General features: G+C 37.7%; 1 protein-coding gene and 1 long non-coding RNA gene across 2 annotated transcripts; one reads left to right on the forward strand and one right to left on the reverse strand.

Moving 5' to 3' along the window:
* Nucleotides 1–3,199: 3,199 nt before the first annotated feature.
* map1b (microtubule-associated protein 1B) lies at nucleotides 3,200–22,533 on the reverse strand. Its single transcript, XM_077231087.1, has 7 exons — nucleotides 22,174–22,533; nucleotides 19,497–19,598; nucleotides 12,389–12,471; nucleotides 11,484–11,624; nucleotides 6,118–11,302; nucleotides 5,722–5,954; nucleotides 3,200–5,637 (listed from the first exon to the last, which is right to left on the reverse strand). The coding sequence occupies exons 1-7, from the start codon at nucleotides 22,358–22,360 to the stop codon at nucleotides 5,482–5,484; spliced, it is 6,087 nt and encodes a 2,028-aa protein (XP_077087202.1). The 5' UTR covers nucleotides 22,361–22,533; the 3' UTR covers nucleotides 3,200–5,481.
* On the forward strand, nucleotides 12,927–17,546 carry LOC143739035 (uncharacterized). The gene is made up of 3 exons (XR_013204127.1): nucleotides 12,927–13,028; nucleotides 14,743–15,046; nucleotides 17,124–17,546. It is a non-coding gene; the product is annotated as an uncharacterized LOC143739035 (long non-coding RNA).
* Nucleotides 22,534–23,369: the final 836 nt, after the last annotated feature.

Below are 23,369 nucleotides of genomic sequence, written 5' to 3' on the forward strand. Positions count from 1 at the left end.
TTAGGCCGAAATGGTACATTCCAATGTGGCGTTCTCCTGTTAACCCGGTATGTTTACAATGTATTATTATTGTTTCTCATAAAATATTCATTCAAATATTACTTAAGAAAATATTGAGATTGTGACCGTGAAGGCACTTATTTTAACAGTGGTTTAAATGCGTTGGACCGGCAAGCCACATTTTACCCCTTAAAAGTTTGAATCAGCAGATGGCGCTGTTGACCACAGACACTCTTTGGGCTCTATTTAAACGGAGGAATACATAGCTATTGTTTTCGAATTAAATAAACAAGGCCAATAGCAAGTTTGGCGAAGACAAACAAATTATTAATTGACTGATATAATACACGGTATTGTGTCTTCTCTGCTAAAAACAGCCTAGCAGGTCAGGTTTGAGCAGTTCTCCCTGAAAAGTTCACCAACAGACCAGCTTCACCAGGCTGTGAGACTGGCTAAAACTAGTATTGTAGGATGGTTTAAACATTCTTCAGCATTGTTACTAGACTTATTTACTACTCAATTGCAAGTTAAAATGACTGACAAGTAGCCTATTTTGACTGTCCCTGATTGAATGTTTCAATGGTTGCTTGCTTTATATGAGCACTGCTAGTTCGAGGTTGTGATAAGCCATTGGTTTAAGACAGAGATTCCCTAGATACACTTGGTACAGAGTCTTTCTGTCTGTAGTGATGCTGTTTTGTATTAAAAAAAGAGGAGCTTTTAGTGGAGAAAAAAAGCTAAACGTGTTATTTTGCTGCCCTTGCTCATCTGTTCCAACCACACCAGCAGTAGATAATCAATTAACAGCTGGATCATTTCCCAGCTTCTTTTTTCTGCATTTAAAGGTCATTATTAATGGGAGGGAGGGAGAGAGAGAGAGAGAGAGAGAGAGAGAGAGAGAGAGAGAGAGAGAGAGAGAGAGAGAGAGAGAGAGAGAGAGATGCATAATTATGCCACAATAGTACATTATTTGTGACAAAATGTTTGATTGGGAAATTTTGTCAAGGCAGGTTCGATATAAACCTAGTTATCTGGTCTAGTTATTTGAGAGTGATATAGCATGTCATGTTGAGAGATGAAATACACAATTATTCGCTTGGTTTTATACTATGCAACAAAGCAATGTATAATAAAGAATATCTTTTGAGTATCCACAGAATCATTGGTGTGTGTATAAAGCTGACAAGATGACATGACCATAAATGCAGAGTAGGTGGAGATAATTATTCTATTGGGTGATGTTTCAGAAGACTTTCAAGATGAAGGGAAAGATCTGCTGTACACATGTTAGTGTATACTTTAGAGACAGTTTTGTCCCCAGAAGAGAGCTAAATCTGCCTTTGAGGACATTTTATTTACGGTCAGTATTTTGAAGTATTTTTAGCCTTATATAAAATTATTGAAACCTATACTATGTACTTATATTTAAAATGTGTGTGTGGTATATGTAACATGTTAAAGATAGACAGTAACGAATAAGCAATTGTATTATACTTAGTCTCCTTCTGATGTCCCGGCGGGACTCTGCTGTTCGTTTCCTTAGCAACAGCACCTCACCCCATTCAGCTGAGACTCTCATTTGCCCAATTGGAGGCTGACTCTCAAGTGTGCTGGATTATTGATGAGATCCAAGATGGAGGTGTTCACATGATGCTGTGAGCAGCATAACAAGGCTAATAAAGTAATTTCAGTGATTTTTCCTGCCATAGATTGTGAACTTGTGTTCACTTATATCTGAGAAATTACAATACATTCGAAACAAAGAGCTTTGCAGCTTTAACAGTGTATTTCTTGTTTCTTGTGACTCTGTATGTTTTGTTTTGAGCATGGTCAAATTGCAGGTTTATAGTACTTTCTTTAGCATTACCCTGCGTATCTAATTTGTTGTTTAGCAAATATGCATTGTAAAGTTATTGTAAACTGCTAATATTACAGTTTTTTACACCAATTGGTTGTTTTAATTTCTCAATACCTAATTCAAAATTTGAGAACTCTTTAATTCATTAAATGGTGAATAATTTATTATTTGCCTAGTTACAAAATTCATTCAGTGACCATATATTTTAACTCATGATATCGTTTCTCACTCACAGTCAATCAGAACTTTAATAAAAAAACATTTTTCGCTCACTTTTACATGTTAAATGTCAAAACAAAATATGTTCAACATCACCATTTTTCGGCTTCCTTATATCTTCTATCAGTTTTTTTTATTCAAAGATATTAAAATGGATAATTTGTGATTTGCACTGGCATACTACAGTGCTTGAAAAATCTAAGATAATGAAAGTATCCAGTTATATTACTAGTATTCAGTGCTTTTAAGGAAATTTGTTATTAAGTGACCGTTTTATTGGTAAGGATGTTTGTTACATGATGTATGAAGTGTTTTTGGGTTTTAGTGCACTTTGGTAGAAATAATAACTGCTGTCAAGCTGCATGTTGAAAATGTGCATCAGTTTTGAGAACACAATGCACAGTCAAATTTTAAAACAAAATAAATATTTAAAATAATTCTACTTCCCTTACTCCTTTCACATAAAAGCAAAAAGCGTTAATCTAAAGTCACTTTAGGTTGCATGACTCCTCTGACCTGCATTGATCTGCTGACATCATGCTCAGTGCATAAAAGTAATAGCATGCTGTGACCCAGACTTCTCACATTGAACTTTAGCCAATGTTATTTCTCTGGTACTTTTGCCGCTAGACATTTCCATTTTGATTTGACGGTATGGTTCTGTCTGGGTTTGAAAAATGCCTGCAGTGCCCAAGTCATCATTAGTTAATGTCCTCTGTGGCATAAGGGCAGTGATGGCATGGTTGACAGAGGGAAGACAGACTGGTCACTACTATGGCAATCAAATAGATGTTAATGCAACCCACAAAAATCTTGATTCACCACAGCTTATTTTCAAGAGTACATTTTTACTATGTACAAATTGTTCTCCTTTAAGAAAAGTTGTCTTTTTGAGGCCAACACTTAGAGTGCACAAATTACTTGCATAAATCCTGTTCAATTTAGGTAAATTTGGTCTCTTACCAGAATCAGACCCATGATCCCAGGGGCTTAGGCCTGTTTTGTATCCAATTCAACTCTCAGAAATGCCTTAGGGCAAGCACAAGATCACACAATTCCTCTTACCAACAACATAACCACATTTTGTGGAATACCATACTCTACAAATAAAAACACAAAATATTTTCCACAAAATTATTTATTGTGGACTGATTTACCTTCTTTTTAATTGTAGTTCCCTTTACATCAAACACCCCATAGTTGAGAAGATATATCGCACACAAACATCAAGAAAAAGCACAAGGTAATACTTTCACTAGAGACTATCCTCTTGATATGGGATTAGGAATGAAAAAAGGGAAAGATGCAAGTTCACAAGATAAATATATATATAGTTCATACGCAACTGCAGACATATTCTTACTAGCACCCGAAGGTCAGCGAGGAAAACCAGAGGGATTGTGAAGTTTTGAGAGAAAGTGAAGTGAAGTGTTACTGTGGGTCAGAGGAAAGAGGGGAGTGATAGACTGGATGTGTGTATTGTATTTACTCTTATAGATGTCTTGCGGATAAACAACAATGCATTTTGCTAAAGCATGTGGCTAGAAGAGTCTGTTAACCGTTCCTGCCGTTAGTATGGAATTAAGACGTATCCAGTTCTGAACCGTGAGGTTTAAGATCATTGTCATATCCTGTATTGTCATGTAGATATCATGCAATTTACTGGTAGAAACTGTAAAATCTGTATACAGTGGAAGCGTCATAGTAATTGATGATTGGAATTCAATTGACAGTCTTCAATGAGGTGGTAAAACTTCCATGACTGTATGGTTATTGATTAAAGTGACATTTAGATACAACAAACCTGATCCAAGTTCATGATTTTCCAATCATGAATTATTTCAGTCATATCCTTGCAGTGATTTGTTGGCAGTAAAGAGTGAGTTTCCCCTCTTAGTGAAAGAAAGCACAGAGAAATGTCAAGGATAATACATTACACATGCACATATCATCCGACCACTCACTCCGTCTTTAAGCTATTTATAATTATAGTACAGTGCAATTTTATAAAAGATTCCTAAGCAAAGGAAAGTTTTCAGTTTCTCAACTTTCAATGTACCACAATCTTGATGGCTCTTCTTGGAAACATTGACAAGCTAAGAAAATAAAAATTGTAGATGGATAAGATTTGGATGAACAGTGCAAACAGAAGAACTCACAATATTGAGTGAAATGTTCAGTTAAAAGGATAATCAACTCCATTTGGAGTTAGAGAAGAAAACAATAGTTATCAAAGAAAACCCCAAACAATTTTTGAACTTTGACACAACTTTGAAACGACAAGTTTCGCATGTTAGAGATCTCCTTTTATGATTAACTTAATAGGAATGGTACAAAAACCAAATTTCCAATTATAAATTAAGTATTAAATAAGGCAATAAATATTGCAACTCAATAACTCGGTTAATAGGATAAAAACATTAACATTAAAAACATTAACATAAATAAAGTGTGCAAATAATAAGCAGTACAAATTGATGAGTAACAATTTTTGGAGTTTAACATTTAATATTTTACCCTATTAAAAAAGGGTGGTGTGAAATTCATGTGATTTCAAGCTAATGATGGGCAGTTTTAAAGATGTTTTCTACCTGTTAAAATTCATATCTATTACAATGGTGACAATATAGTTAAGGAATTATTTCCAGGAGGAAGAGGTATAAGATGTATTATTCACAACATTAAGGTTTTTACGTACGAACTTATGGTATTTCATGTTTTCTCGGGGAGTATTTTAAATTAGTAAGACCTTTATTCTATTTTGCATTAAATCATAAAGGTAGCAAGCTTCACATTCATATTTTATGCAAATCAATGCGGCTGGAATGATGATGCTAAATGTAGCTTTTGCATCCAATATTTGTAATTGTGGATTATACATACCATTAAATTGTCCTCATATTAAGTGCATCATGTTTGTTGTACATTCAGTTTAACTTTCTAAGGCATTTAAACTATCCCTCAACCTTTGGTGTAAACATTATCATTTATGGAGTTTTTTTTTTCAGCGATCCATTGACCATTTTATAATTGTTTTTAAATGAGTAAATTTGTAGTTTGTTGTCAGTTTTCGTGGAGGTGCTCAATACAGTGTTCATCCACCGACTACTGTATGTATTTAGTCAGTTTTTAGTTTGCTCTAAGTCGCTTATGCTGGGTGTTTGTGGAGGTCTTATGCACAGCAAAAACTGCTCTTTGTGTGGTCAACAATGTCTAACCCAATATTTTCATAACCTGAGACCTCAAAAAGTACTAGATAATTCTACTGAGAAACATTTTTGCTGGTTCCTCTATTGAGTACATGGAAAGAGATCCTAAACATTTGCTTTTGTGAATGTATGTAGTAAGTTTTCCTATTGTTTGCTCTCCAACATCCAACCTCTACCACATCTTGATCGTGACAATCACAGCTCAATCTTACATGCAGGGAAAGACTCATCTTGCATGACCACAGTGCTGCTGCTTGCCAAAACCATGATGTTTAAGTCTTGCTGCTTCTCATGGGTTTCCTGGTACCACTCCCTCATAACTTCTGTATCATGGGTTGGAATCAGTGTGACCTAGAGGGGTAAGAATAACCATACCAATATCATATGCAACATTAATTTCAAGGAAAGTATCCATAATTGGAAGAATAATAGTACCTGCATTTTATTTCCCCATTGGCTCTTTCCTTCCAACAGAGCATCCAGAACTGCCTTACTGGGCTCCTGTGCTGTTGGATCATTGCCACTGACTACAAAGTAGGAGGATCGGATCCGTTTAAAGAACTCAGCATCCACATTCTTGGCATTGCAGTGATTTGGTATATAAACTAGGTCCATATACATTGGAGGACAGTTAGGTACTGACGTTCCACTGCTGTACTTGGCGCTTCCTTAACAACAATAAAAATATATAAATCATATATATATTAAAAGCAAAGTTAAACAATTATTTAAAAAAAAAACAATAGACTATAGACACATAACTGTGTATTATGTAAGGTGTCATATTTTTAAATTGAAAGTATGGAAATTCTAGTATGAAACTAGAGTTACCTGAAGTGCTGCTTTTCACTCCCCTTGATGCAGAGGTATTAGTAGCATTTTTGGCATCTTTATCTTCTGTAGCCTTTTTTGGAGAAGATACTTTCAATTCTTTGATGGCACTTGTTTTTGACAAGCTCTTTGTTGCAGATGACTTGGTCTTGCTGCTGATGTTCTTTTTTGGCTTCCCTCTTTCATCTTTTTGGGATGCCTCCTGACCCTTAAGGACTTCAGGATCCACCATACAGGCATCAGGATGTGGAGGAGCAGGAGCAGGGTCTCTGGGCGTGGCTGGAGGTGGGTCTGCATGACGATAAGTGATAGTCCTATCTGTTGGTAGTGTTTCTGAGTCATCCTCAGAGTCAATATTTGCATCTGCAGTTATTGATGGGCACTCCTCTGTGCCAGGAGGAACATCAGAGTCCGTTTGAGAGGGTGCTGATTCACTTACAGAGGTTGGTGGAGTTTCTTCACACTGCTTGTTCTGCTGTTTCCCTTCAGGTGGTGGTGGTCCTCCTCCAGACTTAGCGAGTGGCTTTTCCTCTTCCACAGGATGTTCCTCATTCATAAAGTACTCAAGAGGACTGGGGTTTATAAAGGATGGAGAAAGCTCTGTTTTTGGATGTCTGTATTCACAGGAGGTCACCAAACACAAGTCCACATCTGCTCGTGACTGAGAAAGGATTGTTTTTGATGTATCTGGCCCTATGGACCCACCATCACAGATTTGAGTAGATTCTCCATATTGACAGCTGTAGGAATATGATGTGGAGCTGCTGGAAAACTTCTCTTGAGTGTCTACCTGATTGAAAGAAGGAGAAATTTGTGCTGGGGATGATATTTTGGGGCTAGGGTTCAAGACTGTGAAGGCATTTGTCCCTAAACCAAGTTTAAGCTCTTCTGTCTTCTGAGAAAAACAAGATGACACTGTAGAAGATTGGGCCTTCGGAGGAGTCTTCACCAGATTGTGTGTGCCTTCTATTTTATCCATACCAGTCTCTTCGTAAAATGAGCAGAGACTAGGTTTATCTTTATCTGTACCTTCATGTGAAGTACTTGGTCTCCCTAGAACAAGAGTAGAGTCAGGAAATAAAGGGGACTGATTGCGGGGTGACTGTTCAGGAGTAATAGACGCTGAGAAACAACACGCATTTGGGGAAACTTCTCTTGGCTCCCCAGTTTGGCAAGGTGTTGTAACTGATGGGGTGGACTGAGAGGCATCTGATGGGGAAGCAGAAGCAACTTGGGAACTATCAGACTCTTTGAAAACCATTGCCTTCTCCCCAGCTTCCCCAGGTCTGTGCTGTTCTTTCATGAGACCAGCTCCATCCGAGGGGCTGTAATCAACTTCTGTTGGACCATTTTCAGTGGCTGTATGCTGTATTCCTCCAACAGATGGATGATCTGGTGACTGCTTGCTAAAATCCAATGTAAATGAGTGTTCTGGGGATTCTTGTCCACACTCATCTGACAAAGACTGCTCAGAGGATTTTGTGTCCTGTTGTGGCATTCTCAATTTGGCTGTTTTTGGAGAAACATCAGGGGAGATTGACATAGGCCTGGGACTGCCCTTAGATGGGGAGACTTCTGCTTCTTGCATTGTGGTTGGAGTCTGAACAACAGAGACAGAGAGAGAGTCATCCACTTCTGTGGAATGAGGGGAGCCCACTTCAGCATGAAGTGATGGGGAGACCTCATCTGTTGTAGGTTCTGGTAAAGAACTTGTTGCGAGTGATGTTGTTGAGGCAGATGCAATGTGAGAAAATGTGTCCTCTGCAACAACCTCATCAACCGGTGTGCCAGACTTATCCGATGTGGTCCCCTCAGATATGGACATTTTGCTGTCCTCTTTAAATGTTGTGACAGGATTTGTATCAGACAGGCTCTCTACTTTAGCCGGCGGCAATGATGCAGCAGATATAATTGAAGAACTTTCATCAGTTGCTAACTTTTTATCATTATTGTCAGTCTGGCTTTGGGTCTTGTGGTCAAGCTCAAAATTGGTTGATAAATGTGCTTCATAACTTGGTGATTGCTTCTTTTCCATTTGTGACACAGGCACCGCTTCATCAATAGGACTAGCCTCTCTGGGAGAGTATTCCTTGTCACTTGTGATGTCAACAATAATAGGACCCTGGGGCTCAGATGTTTTATCAGACGGTAGAGTGCCATCTTTCTCCTCCACAGGGGATTGGTAGTAAGGTGTGTGACCTGAGGACTGAGGAGATAAAGGGCCCTCTAAGGTTTTCTCATCTGGACTATATGATTCCATTCCTTTTGACATCCCTGCTAGTGTGGTTCCCAGTTCAATAGGTGAAGATGCACCTGTATGAATATGGTCAATGTTCATGTTTTGGTCACCAGAAGGTGACCGAACAAAAGGCAAAGTTGTAGTGGTACCAGTGAGCCTGTTTGAATCAAAAGAGAATGTTGTTTTGGTTAAAAACTCCTTGGCAGATTTGTCTTCCTCCAGTGAAGATGGAGGTGAAATGGTGGAAGCTGATGCATGATAGTCATGCCCTTCAGTGGCATCACTCTTGGAGTGATCTAATTCAGGAAGATCTTTGAGAGGTGAGAGTTTCTTTCGTTCATAATCTGTAGCCATACTGTACCTGACAAAATCTTGGGAGGGAGAATCACTTTCATCATTAGTTGTCTCGTCACTCAATACATCTCTTGGAGTTGACATTTCATCCATAGGTGTTGGAACACTTGAGATCTCAATTGTAGACTGAGTGTGTCCAGATGTTGTGTATTCTTCTGGAGGCTCATCTCGATTTTCATCATCAGAGGCGACCTCACTTTCTGAACCTGCTGGTAGAGTTTCATCATGAATAGAAACAGCAGGAGATACAGGTTCAGAGAGCCTTGGTGGTGTGGTTAAATCAAAACATTGTGGTTCTTCTGCACCATAATCAGATCCTTCCTTTGTTTCCTGCTCTCCTTGATCTCCATTATCTTTTAATGTAGATATTGCTCTGTCCTGCTCATCCACTTCCTCTGTATCTCCCTTTTCTTCATAGTCCCCTATCTCAGATGACTCTTCCAACCCTGTTCCCTCATCTTCGAATTTATCACTAGTACCATTGCTTTTTTGATTGGGTTCTAGCTCCCCTGGAGTACCACCACATTCCTCCTCAGCTTCTGTGGTTGCTATTCCTTCATCCAGTGACTCGGCTGCTTCTGGAGACTCTTTGCAAGGAGTTATTTCTTCATGCTTGATCATCTCTCCTTGATCAGAATCATCTATTTTGGTCTGAGATAGGATTTCGTCATCTTCAACAATCTCCTCTGCTTTCAGAGCCTCAAAGTCTTTAGTGAGGTCCTCTGGAGAAGACATCAATGATCTCTCTGCCTCAAGAACATCTGTTACACTGGCTTCAATGGCAGGTTCATCAGCAGTAGCACCTGAAACAGAAGTTGCTGCCACTAATTCTCCTGGATCTTTTTTTGTGGGCTTAGCCTTAGCCTTCTCTTTGGATTTTGCAGGACTACAAGGAGCCTTTCCTCGTGCTGCAACTTTTGGTTTAGGTGCAGGTTTTTTCACCTCAGGTATGCTAGGGGTATTCTTTTTCAAGCTACCAGCTTTCCTCAAATCTTTCTTAGGTTCTTTTTCATCTTTCTGCATTTCTTTCTTTTCATCCTTTCTGCTTTCCTTTAATAGGGAATCTTTCCTAATATCCCTTCTTTTAATTTCCTTCTTCACTTCTTCTTTCTTTACTTTCTCTTCTTTTTTGGCCTTTTCTTCTTTCTTTGGTGTGGGTTTTTCAGCTTTTTTATCAGCCTCACTCTTTTCCACTGATTTCTTTGTTTCTTTCTTTATTATTTTTGGTTTTATGTCAGCTTTCTTTTTCTCTGGAGTGTCAATTTTGGGTGTTTGCTCAATCTTGCCTTTAATGTCCTTGTCTCCTGCTTTCACTTTTTTCACAAGTGCTTTTTCTTTCTTCTCTGTCTTTTGTGTTGGCTCCTGAGTTTCCACAGAGTCAGTTTTATTAAGGATTTTTAGTTTTTCAGGGGCTTCTTCTTTGGACTCTTTGTGGACATTTTTGCTTGGGGATGGTTTTGATGTGGACTTTAGGCTCTCTTTACTGTCTGTCTTATGTTTCATCTTTGCTTGTTTCAGTGTAGGGGCTAAGTCTGAATTAAGCTCTTTTTGTGTGATCACAGGATGTTTGAGGAAGTCTAAGTGTTTAAGTTTCTCTAGGCCTTCGAGAATATTATTCTGAGTGGAATTGCCTGGAAACAGAACACGGATGATTTTTTCTGATGGGTTAGCAGGATGCCACACAATCAGTGATGAGATGGAAGACAAATATGAGATTGGGAGCTCTGATTCTTTTCCATTTGGCAACAAGACAGGGGCTTTGTCTTTATCACTACCAGTCCATTCTTTCAGGAAGCATTGCAACTCCTTGCTGTTCTTAGCAGGGTTAAGAACATACATTTCAAGCTTTCCAACCCCCATTTTCTGGAAAAGTATAATTGGTTCTACTGTGTTCCCTATATTCCTATGCAGAGGTTCTGGTTTTAAAGACAGCTTGTTTAAGTACTGCATTGTGAGAGATGCCTCCCCAGCATTTCTTCTAATCCTGTAATTAGGCTCATGGTTTTCCAGGTTCTGGGGCATGTTGACAAACATAACACCAATATCAGGTGAGATCATATTCTTTGTCCAGTCACTGTTAGCTGTGGATCCCTGTGACTGTTCCTCCTCGAGTTCAGCAATTTTTCGCTGCAGCATGCTATTAATACCAGGGAGGTTGTCATCTCCAATGTGTGTGAGGAGAACAGAATCAACTCTATCCAGATGGCGTACCAGCTTCCAAAAACATGACTTTCTATCAGATCCACCATTAATCAGCATGTTAAAGCCGTTAACTGCAAACAGTGCTGAATCACCTCGTCCACCAGGGAAAATATAGCAGCATGGTTTGGATAATTTTAGAAACCCTCCTGAAGTCGGGGGTTCCAGCATGTCAAACGGAGATGGGATTTCTACAGATTCTGACAGGTACTCTGTGAATTCAGAAAGACCTTCCATTTCTGGAAGGATGGTTGGGGAGTTTAACTTCATATGGATGAAGTCCTGCAAGTTGTGTTTGTCCAGGTTTGAATTTTTCCAGTCACCATGCTCAGGACAGAAAAGGGTTAAACTGGCTTTGTTGGCTGGATGTATGGTGCTAAGAAGTTCTCCAATCTGTGAGTAAAGTGAATTGAAACGTTTCACTTAATAAGACTAAAGTCCTTGAATTTAATGTTAAACCGTAATATCCATGCTAAATTTTAGCATCTGTTGACTGTTTAAGAATCTTTTCTCAAATGCAGTCACAAAACTGGTAAATATAGCAAACCAAAGCAAAAAGCTAAGAATCACTCACCTCTTGATCTGTAAAAATATCAATGAAACTGGAGAGAGAAAAGGAGCCTGATTGGAGAATCAGCTCGCCTGTATTTTCGAAACACTGTCCTGCTAGGACAAGCAGCTTATGGTGGGCTGTGTCTGAGACCATAAGACGTACCTAGGTATAAACAAAGTTATATGTATTATATTATATATATAAATATTATAATATTAATTTAACATTGACTTGGTTTAGATTAATCATGGCTTGCATTTAATGCAACAAAAACAACATGTGAAGGTTATCCTTATTTATTTAAATGCCTTATCTGCCACAAACTGTTACCTTAATCAACTGAGAGTTTGCACTGTAAAATGTCATATCATGCTCTGTCTAAACAACCCACCTAACAGAAGTAAACTTGTTGCTATAAGCTCATCTAAACTTTTTTATATTATTTTTTTTTTGTTACAAATTTGTGTGACTTTAATGAAAAATTTAATTAATTTCAGCAAATACAAATTGTATTACTTTGGCTTTTGGCTTTCTGTGTTTTTTCCTCTTTCTTTCTTGTTCTCTGTCCAGGCCAGCATTTTCCAGTTTGCTGCCATTGACTGTTCTGGGCGGTATGCCAGGGTCAGACCTGCAGTGCTTTACCATATTATTAATGCAGAGTCAAACTGCAGTCACAGTGTGCAAGAAAACCTTTGTGTGTATGACCGTGTTGTGCATTTATGAGTTTGCCTGCAACTGCAACACACCCATTACATACGGAACCATGATGTTCTTGTCCTATAGGATACTAGCTCTGTGTTTATACGTATCCCCAATAAGGTATTTGTTTCTATGTGATCCAGACACCTAAAACAGTTTTAAAATAAGCTTTAGTGGCAGACATAGATATATTTATAGAAATATAGAGAGACAGAGAGTGGGTTTACCTCAGTGCTAACAGCTTCATCTGAAGGGTTGATGAGCACTACTGTCTCCAACACATTACTTTTGTGGTGCAGAATCTTTTGTCCTGAAAATAAAATGGCATGTTATTAATGATTACTGTGATGTACACACAATGCATATGATGATCTTGAAAATGTTTTGGTTTGTGTTATTAACTGAATTAAATTATACATATAAATTTTAAGGATGGTCTTCGTCGAAAATAGCTTCTCAAGACCAGGACTCCAGAACAACACAAATGCTGCTGCTGCTTAAGGAACCTCAAAGACAAGCCAAGAACTTTGAGTTTTTTTGGTCTGTAATTTTACCGAAGATCATTTTCTTTTCTTTTCACTAGCATTCCTTCAGCCCCTTTTGTTATGTATATATGCCTTGTTGAGTTTTAAGTTTAATTTGTAGTCAAAATGGTTATGGTCTGGGATTTTTTTTGTGTGACATCTGTCTCACTTAATTGCCTTGTGTGTACTCATGCAAATACTCTCTTCTCTTCCTCGTTTCTCTATATATGCTCTATTGACAGATATCTAATTAACCTCTGCCCCTCAACTTGTCATCCATTCTCTATCATTCTCAATCACAACATTGGTGGAACACGAAAAAAACTTCTAGTATTCCACTCTGGTAAGTGTGTTCCTATTTTTTTGGCTAACTGTCCATTTTCTCTGTACTTTCTGTCCATACATGTCCTCTGACAGTGTGACTATACTGACAATATAATATTCCTCTGATTGTTCAATATCTTATTTTTGCCCATCTCCTGTCCAAATGGCTCATTATAATTTCAGGTGAGAATTCTCTAGTCTCTGTCTGGGTGAATCAATCCTATTATAAATTCATCAAGCTGTCCAGAAGCGGTGAGCTGTAAGATTGCAGGAAACGCTCAACTCTGTCACTGTCAGTAGAGTGTTTGCAATTACTGCAGAGGTCTATGAGCCCCTTCTGTAACATTCATTCATGCAGCAATTGTTGTTCATAGTCTCATAATCCTACCTCTGAAGTTGTTTGTATAGGGTCAGTGACCATGCACTCCATAAGTGCTGAAAATTGCTTGAAGAATAAGACCTTAGCTACCCAAATTTTCAAGGTCTAAATCTAAAACACAAGAGGGCACACACAATTCTCCCATTTGCACTAAACAGTGCACAACCTCTTGCAAGCATGGTGATATCACAGCCAAAAATAGGCCTAGTTGTAAAAAAAAGTCTCCAAAACTGGATGCTGTGGATAAATTACATGCTTTTGGTGCAGCAGAGATTTTACATTGCAGCTATTGGGTCTCATTTACTAAAGCGCATACACACATATTTGTGCATAAAATCTCTGCAAACATTTTCACACAGAAATCATAATTCATAAATACATTTGCCCTAGACTTAAAATTAAACACAAATCACACGTATGAAAAAATCACTGTCCTGGATTTGTACTTGTATTATACTAATTGCTCCCTAACACATGCTCCCTTCATTTAGAATAATCCAGATTGATTAAGACTGTTCGCCTTAGGACATACAGTATGTAGTATGTTGGTGTCTATCTGTATGTGTGTGTGTGTGCATAAATCCAGGTTCTCTCTCATGCAGTGTAAGTAATTACAGTCTGTTTCCCACCTGATGAGTTATTATTAACACTCTGAATTTGTTCCATATCCCCTCATCTCAACATATTCACTGTATACCCCATCTATTTCTTCTTCTATTATTTCATCTTCTATTATTTACACTGTATGTTTTGCTTTTTCTACTGCTCTCCACAAAACATTTCTGTAACCTATTTAAGAAATAAATAGCATTACATAGACTGACTTCAACTCTCAATAGACATACTGTATGTTTAATACTATTTCACAGAAATAAAGTAGACCAATCTAAGGGTAGTGATTAATTAGTGCTAAATGTGTTTCTTATTAAATGTAAGTGCATCTGCCCCCTAGAAAACACATTTTCTAAGAAGGTATACAGCATGTCTGAGACTCCAGATACCAAAATGGGCCACTCTCGCTTTGATCATTAGGAATGGGAGTGGGAGTACCTTTGGGAGAACATGCTTTATCAAGATCAGTTGGAGGATGAGAGGGAGGAGCTAAGGGATGGAAGAATGAATTAAATGGAATGCATCTGATTTAGCTGAAATAGACATCTGCATAGCAAGGGGAGCGTACTTGATGTACTTAGTTTCTTCTCTATATGTGTGTTCTGAGGTGTTGCCTCACTGCAGTACTCTCTGCTCTAGTTTAGCTGAAGATATTCTACAGAGCATAGACATCTGAGTTTTGGTAATGAATGATTCTCTTCTAACCTTTTCTTTTCTCCTTGTTCCTCAAAAATCTGGGCAGGCCCGTTAACACAGTTGATGTGACCGTAACCTGACATGAATGCTATTCCTGCTGCCCAGCACACACCCAGACTCACGCAAGCAGAAAAGCGGCATAATTACAAGGCCAACCTCACACCAGGGGGAAGACCATTTATGTGACAAAAACAGCTGCTGTCGGGAACTCCAAAGAGATGAAGAGAAAAAAAATGTGATTAGAATCAGTGGTGCAAACTAAAGTTCGGACAAATTATATTGCGGTCGATAGCAGAGTTTTCTTTGCCGTTGGAAAATGAAACCACTGTCATTGACTATTATCCACATGGGTGAGTATTATGGGGCTTTTATGATGAATACCTCACCATACCTGACACACAAGTTTTTAATACTAGGAGAAGATCCACCAACATGTTCTTTCTGTCAAAAGTCTTTATCATTAGAGAATGTTTTTTTAGATTGTGCTGAGTTTTTCTCACCATGAAAATAGCCACAGAAGCTAGCATGGTGCAGTTAACCAACAAACATCTTCGTCATGGCTTAATTTTCCAAATGTGACATTAAAATGTTTTCCTCTGTTTTACAGTGGGCTAATACAGTTGAAACATTCTTCAAAATATCTTCTTCTTTTGTTGTATCATACAGTATACACAGGTTCAGAACTGCAAGGGTGTGTAAATTAATGAATTTTTGGGTCAAATATCATTCAATGTCAAATAGATGGTGAAGGTGTCGAAAGAGATTTTTTGGGAAATATCACTTACAAAATGTCTCCACCACCTTACAGATATCACTGAAAAGTTACATGAAGAATCAAATATGACTCTGTGACACCGGCGTACCACCCTTTTTTACCACAAGCAAAAAATATAGTTTTTTTTGAGAGATAGAGATAGTGAGTGATGTTGAAATTAGAAAAATGGTATAAGTCCGCAAACCGTCTGAAATTGCTTGTGACATCCCTTTTTAACACAGCAAAAAAAAATGTTTTTTTTTTGTTTTTTTGAGAGAGAGTGAGTTTGAAATTAGAAAAATGGCAGAAGTCAGCAAAATGTCTATAATTGCTTGTAAACAGCACCTTTAAATAATCCTATTATGTTGTGGATATCTTAACTACAAACTTGCAACTCTTAGTAAGCTAAAGCAGGCAAATCTGATTGTCACCTAGAAGCTGGGCTACCTCCATTCCAATTTGATTCTGGGTGCAGATGTTGTCAGCTGCAGTATTGTTTGACTTCGACTAGCTTTGCGTTGCCACACTCATCCAACCCCATCCTCACCCCTCTTGTCCTGATCTCACCTCACACTGTCTCTGATACTAATACAGACTGAACACCCTTTGGGCAGGCAGCCTCATCTAATGACACTCACCACAACGCAAAAACAAAGCAAGCATCCATATAAATGCAGTGCCATGAACATGAACCTGACTTTCTCGCTCACTTTGTCTCTCTCCAACTCTGTCCTGTCCTTTCAATGCCAAAATGGGAGTTTGAAAAAAGGCACAGAGGAGCTCATTCAAACACACATACAAATACTTAGAAATATCAATAACATTTATTAAGGTTCTTCTTATAACGTTCAGTCCCAAAGTCTGACCAAAAATCCCCATAATGGCACGTTGCGCAAAAAGCTTCATGAGATGCATATTAATCACCTTCTAGCCCCTACATCAAAGCAAAGCATATTAGACATAATTTCAGGCTCAGTTTAAAGACTACTACAAGAGTATTCTAATCATGACATAAAACATGCTATGCGCCTTTATTTGTACTCTACTTGTATTAGAGCTAATGTTTTTATACTCACAGCACATTTAGAATTGCGTGCTTGATAAGTCTGTTAAAAATGGCAGGCTCATATGCAAAAACAGAAATTCTTTTGTAAATCAATCTGGATAAAAGCATTTGCTAAAGGCCTCATATGTAAAATAGAGGCAAACTATTGAGAAGCTAAATTATCAAATCAAACTATCAAATTATCAATCAAACAAAGAGTTTCATATTATGTTATTGTATAAAAATGTATAATTTGTGAACACGCCCAGGGCAGCAATATCACCCACCATGTCTGTAAATCGGTATTAAAATTGGATATTTCATATATTTTATTTTCACATTTGTTTTCCACAAAAAAAAGAAAGCTGTACAGGTCTGGAACAACATAAGGATGAGTAAATGACATGTAATTGTTGAATGGACTAGTCCTTTAAATGGTCAAGTTGTTAAAGGAAAACTATTTTAATGAAGTAGCATCATATTTTAACATGGCATTACAATGTATATATTGTCAGTTCATCTCACACTTTTGATATTAATAATATCACAATCCTAGATGATCAGTCAGCATGTAAATGAATGGTAGCAAGTGCAATCATCTGTTAAGTGCTTATTGATTTCATTACAGAAGCTGATTCATTACTATTGATTACTGCACTGGCTGATGCTGAGCGAATCTGCTGGACTATGATAACTGATCTAATATTAAACTTCCAGGCACATTTTTATGCTTCCATCTCGACTCAAAGCAGTGAAAAATTCAAAGGCAAGGTCCTTAAGTATCTCAGAAGCAAAGGGATCCTCCACATTCCTTTTATCTTCTGAGCCTCACAGACACAATATTGCCTGTCTCATAATTCTTTCTCAATCATTCTTTCAAGTACTGTAATCTCTTTTCCGAGTTTCACACTGTGATTCATCTCCTCTTAGTGATTCTGGCAGGGGTTCCACGTATTTCAAAGGCATTTAGTTGGTATTTAGTTCAAAGGAGTTGATCTAATATAGATACATTTTCTATTTTTTTATGTGAATAAATGTGAACAACCATGTGTTTTTTATTATGTTCCTCGTTTATGCATTGCTTAAGATTAAAGCATCTGCTAAATTGATGTATGTATGTATGTGTGTATTTATATATACTCAAATACTCAAATCTCCCTGTACTCTCAACAGGTCTCAGACATTCAATGATTTATATTTCACCCTCCACCATGCTGAATAGTAATAACCCACCTTCTCCCCTCCCCCATTTATCTGTCTTACCCTCCTACAAAACCCATGTAGGACAGTTCGACAGATAATTATCCTACAACTCTCTTTTACTCTGTGCTGAAATGTATTAAAGACTAAATTAATTTAAAATGCTTTCAAAGTAACAAGAAGTGTTATAAAATTGGAATTGCTCTGAAAGGGGGTGGTGGGATAAAGCAATTATCCACTATGTATTTGTCTGTGGTGGACAGCTAATGGCTTTGCATTTAAAAGGCTTAATGGCCAAAAGCGGCATAATTCTAATTCCTCAGTTAATTTTCTATTAAGCTTCATATAAAGCCACCCATTGAGCAATAAATCTAATTATGGAAATGAACCAACACCTACATGTCATGTTTATCCTTAAGGGGGGATTTGTAGCCAATGATATATTCTTGTTTTTTCCTCTTCCGACAGTCATTCAGATAAATAAATGAAAATTTCAGAATAAATTCTGATGATCTCAACAAAGTTATGTGCTTTGCTATTAAGCTAGTGTGTGTGTGAGTGTGAGTGTGAGTGTGTGTGTGTGTGTGTGTGTGTGTGTGTGTGTGTGTGTGTGTGTGTGTGTGTGTGTGTGTGTGTGTGTGTGTGTGTTCAAGCGAACACAGATTACATTTCAATCATTCAAGGTCAGTGTTGGCTCATCATTTGCTTACATTAGCAGACTAACTGTCTCTCTGGAAGAGATATTTCCATTATGGTTAAGCTCCTATAATTTCCTGCTGTTTTGTGAGAAAAAAAAAATCTATATTACTGCTGGAGTCTGACTGCATTTGAAGCCCCTATGTGTGACTGTGTGCATGCTTTAGTTCAAAAGCAGACAAAACCATTGTCATAAATTTTTCAGCTAATTATCTCACATTTAGCTTTCATCCCTTGCAGCAATTCAGCATGAGAGGAAAAAAAGTAGAGAAAACAAAAGATACAGAGGCAGACAGTCAGGGAGGACAGATGAGGGGACACCCGGGACAGGGTTTGATCCAGACAGAGCTCCAGGCACACCGTCTAAACCCACCTCTTTTATCTCCATCAAAAGAATCCATCAAGAACTCACACAAAAAAATTCACAGTGTAAAAAAATATTACTCTAAATATAGAAGAGCATTATAGATATGGCAAAAAGTAATAGGGAAGCAAATAAAGTTCTGAACATTGTGGTCATCTACAACGTTTGTATGCTAAGCGCTAATATAAAGACAAACTGATAAGAATCAATTTTACATGAGGTTGTGTAACATTTGTGATGTCATGGGCAAGTTCAGAAGAGTCACTGAGCAAAGCACGATGGAAGAAATGTAACGCAGGGACTGAATCACTTGTGTGACTGTTGCATCATTCATTGATACAACTTATTTATCTGGCAGTGAAACTATGTCACTGGAACACTACATATCTATATTTATAGATAGATTTTTTTGAGGCAGATTCTTTATGACAAATATAGCTCGGTGTGAAGCTGTTTTAATGACTTTTTGACATGGCAGATTTTACCAAGTCATGGTAATGCTAATGTTTTTATGGGTCTTTATTGTGAAAAGGGAAAAATAAATAGTTAATATTAATAATGACATTATATTGATAGTCATAATACAAAAACCCATCTCTACACAATACTTGCTCTTTAGCACTATTGAGCTTTTGGGGTCACGAGCGTTTTAAATATTTAATATTAAGTTATCATAAATTGCTTCATAAGAGTTTTGAGCTGGCTAAAGGATATGAAGTAAGCAGATCATGTTCAGCCTACCTCTCACATCGGCTGAAAACCTGGCAGAGTGTCGAGAAACAAAAAGCTTCAGCTCCTGGTCCAAGTTACAGTCTATCAGATTTGTGTCCCATGAACGAATTCCTGCAAGTCAGAGGAAAAAGGGTGAAAATATGAAATGTGTCGTACTTTTTATCAATCATGAAGAGAACAGTTCTGTATGAATTGACAATACAGGCTACTTCTTGCAACAAAAACTACCTCATTTAAAATGTTTTTTTTATGAGTATTAAGTATGTAGCAGTATGCCAGGGAGAGATCTGAAACTCGGTTGGGCGAAATATTACTTTACATTGGATCAGTTCAGTTATCAAATAATCAGATTGGGTTGAATCTCATTAATTCACGTAAATGAATGCCTGGATTTGGCTGGATAAATGCCTGGATTTGTTGGTATACATGCAAAAGCCAATCGATGTATGGAAATATCTATGAACCTTCATGCTCAGTGGTTAGCCAGGACAAAGATTATGCTTTGAAGAGAACATCTCTAGATCAGATATACTTCAAAATGATCTGCCTCTAAATGGTAAAAGGTTAAGAAGGCTGTTCACACTGTTTATGACAAACATGTTTTGTTTTTATGATGGCATACTTGTTCCCCTCATGGAATCACAGAAGAATATTACCCCTATATTTCTGCTACCGCACATGCACAACCGCAACTCATGTGCCTTTAAGGAAAGTATAGTAGCCTAACATACTGCTATTACTGGAGAATTTATGGTTAGAAGAATGGTTAGAATTTAGCAGATGCCAAACCTCATTTACTCACAAGTTCCACAAAACAAGAGCACAACAAGCCTGATGTAATTTTTAGTGATTTCTACGATACAAAAGTAATGTGTTTTGTTTATCACAATACAAAAACAGCAGTGAATCTTCCAGTAAAGGGAATCTAACAACTAAACCTGAGAAATCATACATTTGCAGCTTTAAAGCAGAGGCCTAATCAAAGTGATGCTAATGCCACCTGATAGAGCAGATGAAAAGAGTGATAACTATCTGTTCTTCTTTTTTTCTCCCACACGTCACTCACAGGGATCTAAAGACCTAAATATCCAATCACAACTAAAACTATACTGAAAAAATTTGTTGGTTTAACTTAAAAAAGTAAGTAACCTGATTGCCATGAAATTTTGAGTTCATTAAAATCAAAACATTTAAGTTAATACAATGGAGATTGGTTTAATCAACAGAAACTCAAAATATTATGTTATCTAAACCACATGAATTATATAAGTTGATTTGACCAAATAAAATAAAAAAGGTTTGGTCTGAATGATTCATTGAACAGGACTGAATGGGCCAGAAAGGGGTTCTAAAGTAAACAACATTAGCCTACTCACTGAAATGAGAACTCTATTTGGAAAATATTAATAATAATAATGTCTATGGAAATAATTAATTAATCAATAATTAATAATGAAAATTACAATTAGATTCTTAATGATTGATGTAGCCTATGAGTTGATGGCTGGGACAGGGACAAATAAACTGACAATAAACACTAAACACACCTCAATAAAACATAATTAAAAAACAAACAAGCCTATGTGTCTACATATTGCTTTATTGGAACATTTGGATCCTGGACCACGTGACGACGTAGTTACGTCTTGACGCAAAGAATAGCCGAATATGTTATTTGAATGAACAGATGAAAAGGACAGGTACGCGTGTCCCATCACTAACTGAAACGCCCTTTTGGCATGAACGTGGGGCCCTTCTGCCTTTCCGTATAGGGACTGCAGTGCGGACCGCGCCACGCCTACAAGCCGGTGATGATTAGAAAGGAGCGAGTGGAATGGATGAGGATGTAAATAAATCAGGATGCGCCGCAACAGTGTCTCTCTGGTCAAGTGGGCAGAAGTTAATGCCTTTGCCACACTTGCTATGAAGCAGGGCCTAAAACTAGCAATTTAATATAACTCTCTTCTTCTAATGCATTTCATTTAGTGTAAAACTGAATAAATCTTTTACTGAAATCTCTCTCGTGCATGGTTATTTAGCGTGTTTCCCAAATGACTCGCAAACAGGACAAAGATATAATAGGAATATTAGGAAACAAAGAACTGGCGCGCGCCATGATCACATCCACCTATATGCACGGTGATCGTGCACATCCTTCTGACTGCAGACCCTCCACCCCGGCGAAACATACGACAAGTCTTATGGATCGACACGCTAAGAATATGCATGCTAACTCATCTTAGCCCACAACAGAAGTCAGACACTGAAGTTCATAGCATGGCCAAAAACAACACATCTGGATCATCGGATAGAGCTTAACACCCTGCGAAAACAGTCATGGTGCTGATGATGTCTTTGGGAAACTGGGTGGCGCGATGCGATCGCTTTGATAAGACATGCAGTGCACTCGCCAGTTACTAACAGGGAGGGGCTGCGATACAGTTTCCATCTACATAGTCACACAACAAAGAGATCCAATAATAATGCATGGAAAGTTTCTTGCGGTCAGCAAAAATGTGTTTAGATTCACCCATTTAACCCCAAAGTGAGTTCAAGGTTAGTCTACAGCACTTGAACAGACAACTGCATAAGATACACGGGTCCAAACATCTTCAAAATAGATTCATGGCATAAATAGCAGAGGCACTGCACATTATTCGTTCATTATTCTTGTCAGCTGAGCTACCTTTCTCAATGTCCGCAATGGCACACTTCAGATGCTCGTCAGTGACGAGCTCCCCAGTGACCACCAGCAGGTAATATTTGCCCTCGTCGAAGTGGTGTGTCGAGGCCGTGGGCGATGCCGTGCTCCTGGTGCTACTGACACCTCCGAAGGGTGCTGGAGTATCTACAGGTTCAACTAGCGTCGCCATTCTGTCTGTCAGACACTCACTCGCTCACTCTGTCCGGCCGGCAACCTGAAGTGAGCTGCTATCTGGAGCCGTGCAGCGGGCGCAGAAGGAGTGGCCCAGGCTTTTATATCCTCAGACTCTGTGTCATAGTGATGAGGAACCGCCGCTGCCTCTCCTCTCATCCAGCTGATGTCATGCAGCAAATCATAAAACAGCGCGAGACCAATTGGAACCTTGAAAAGCCTTACATAATTAAAGGATTAACTTTGGATGAACTTGTTGACATGTGGATTGGGCATCAGTATCAATAAAAGTGTACTCTTGAACGATTGCTGTACTTTTTTAAATAAAAGGTGTAGCTGACTTTATTTTTTTAAATGTAATTTTATGTCACACAGTTGATAATATTAGGCCTACAAAACGGATATAAAAATCCAATGATTGCATACAAATCTTCATGAAATAATTTGCTTTTTCGTTTTGCAATAAAATTGCGTATGAAATTATTGGAAACTGAATAATTTAAAACAAGCCCTAACAGAAATCAGTGAGTCTACTGTCGCTAAAGCGTCTCAATAACATAAACTAATGATTTCATTAATATTTATTTTGAATTAACAATAGGGAAGTATTGCATTTATGAGTTCCATTCTTGGCTTACATTTCTTTGTATTGGTTTATGTTTGTATCTCACAGAACTCTACATGCCCTGTTAACATTTGAGAAATTATATTTTGCAGAACGAAAAAGCAAAACTATTTCAGAAAGATTTTTGACTCGTGACATTATTTTCACAACAAATATACCCCATAATTCTAATTCATGCAATGTTGGGAAAATTATATATAATTTACATTGTAATATACAGCCTACACCATAGTAGCCTATTTGTAACTTGTTCTATGTTGTTGTGATAATGATGTAATGTGCTGTGCTATATTGTCATGAAAATAATGTCACAATGTAAAAAAAAATATATATCTTTATGCAAAATCTTTAAAATATATAAATGTAATGTTTTTTGGGTTTT

The sequence above is a fragment of the Siphateles boraxobius genome, unplaced genomic scaffold (genome assembly GCF_051911475.1).
Source record: "Siphateles boraxobius isolate OS27281-9 unplaced genomic scaffold, OSU_SipBor_1 16, whole genome shotgun sequence".
NCBI classification, from domain to species: Eukaryota; Metazoa; Chordata; class Actinopteri; order Cypriniformes; family Leuciscidae; genus Siphateles; species Siphateles boraxobius.

Coding starts and splice junctions, on each gene's coding strand:
- map1b (XM_077231087.1), bottom strand. CDS start 22,360: ATGGCGACGCTAGTTGAACCTGTAGATACTCCAGCACCCTTCGGAGGT. Junction 19,599..22,173: donor CATTGCGGACATTGAGAAAG/GTAGCTCAGCTG, acceptor TCTGACTTGCAG/GAATTCGTTCATGGGACACA. Junction 11,625..12,388: donor ATGAAGCTGTTAGCACTGAG/GTAAACCCACTC, acceptor GTTTATACCTAG/GTACGTCTTATGGTCTCAGA.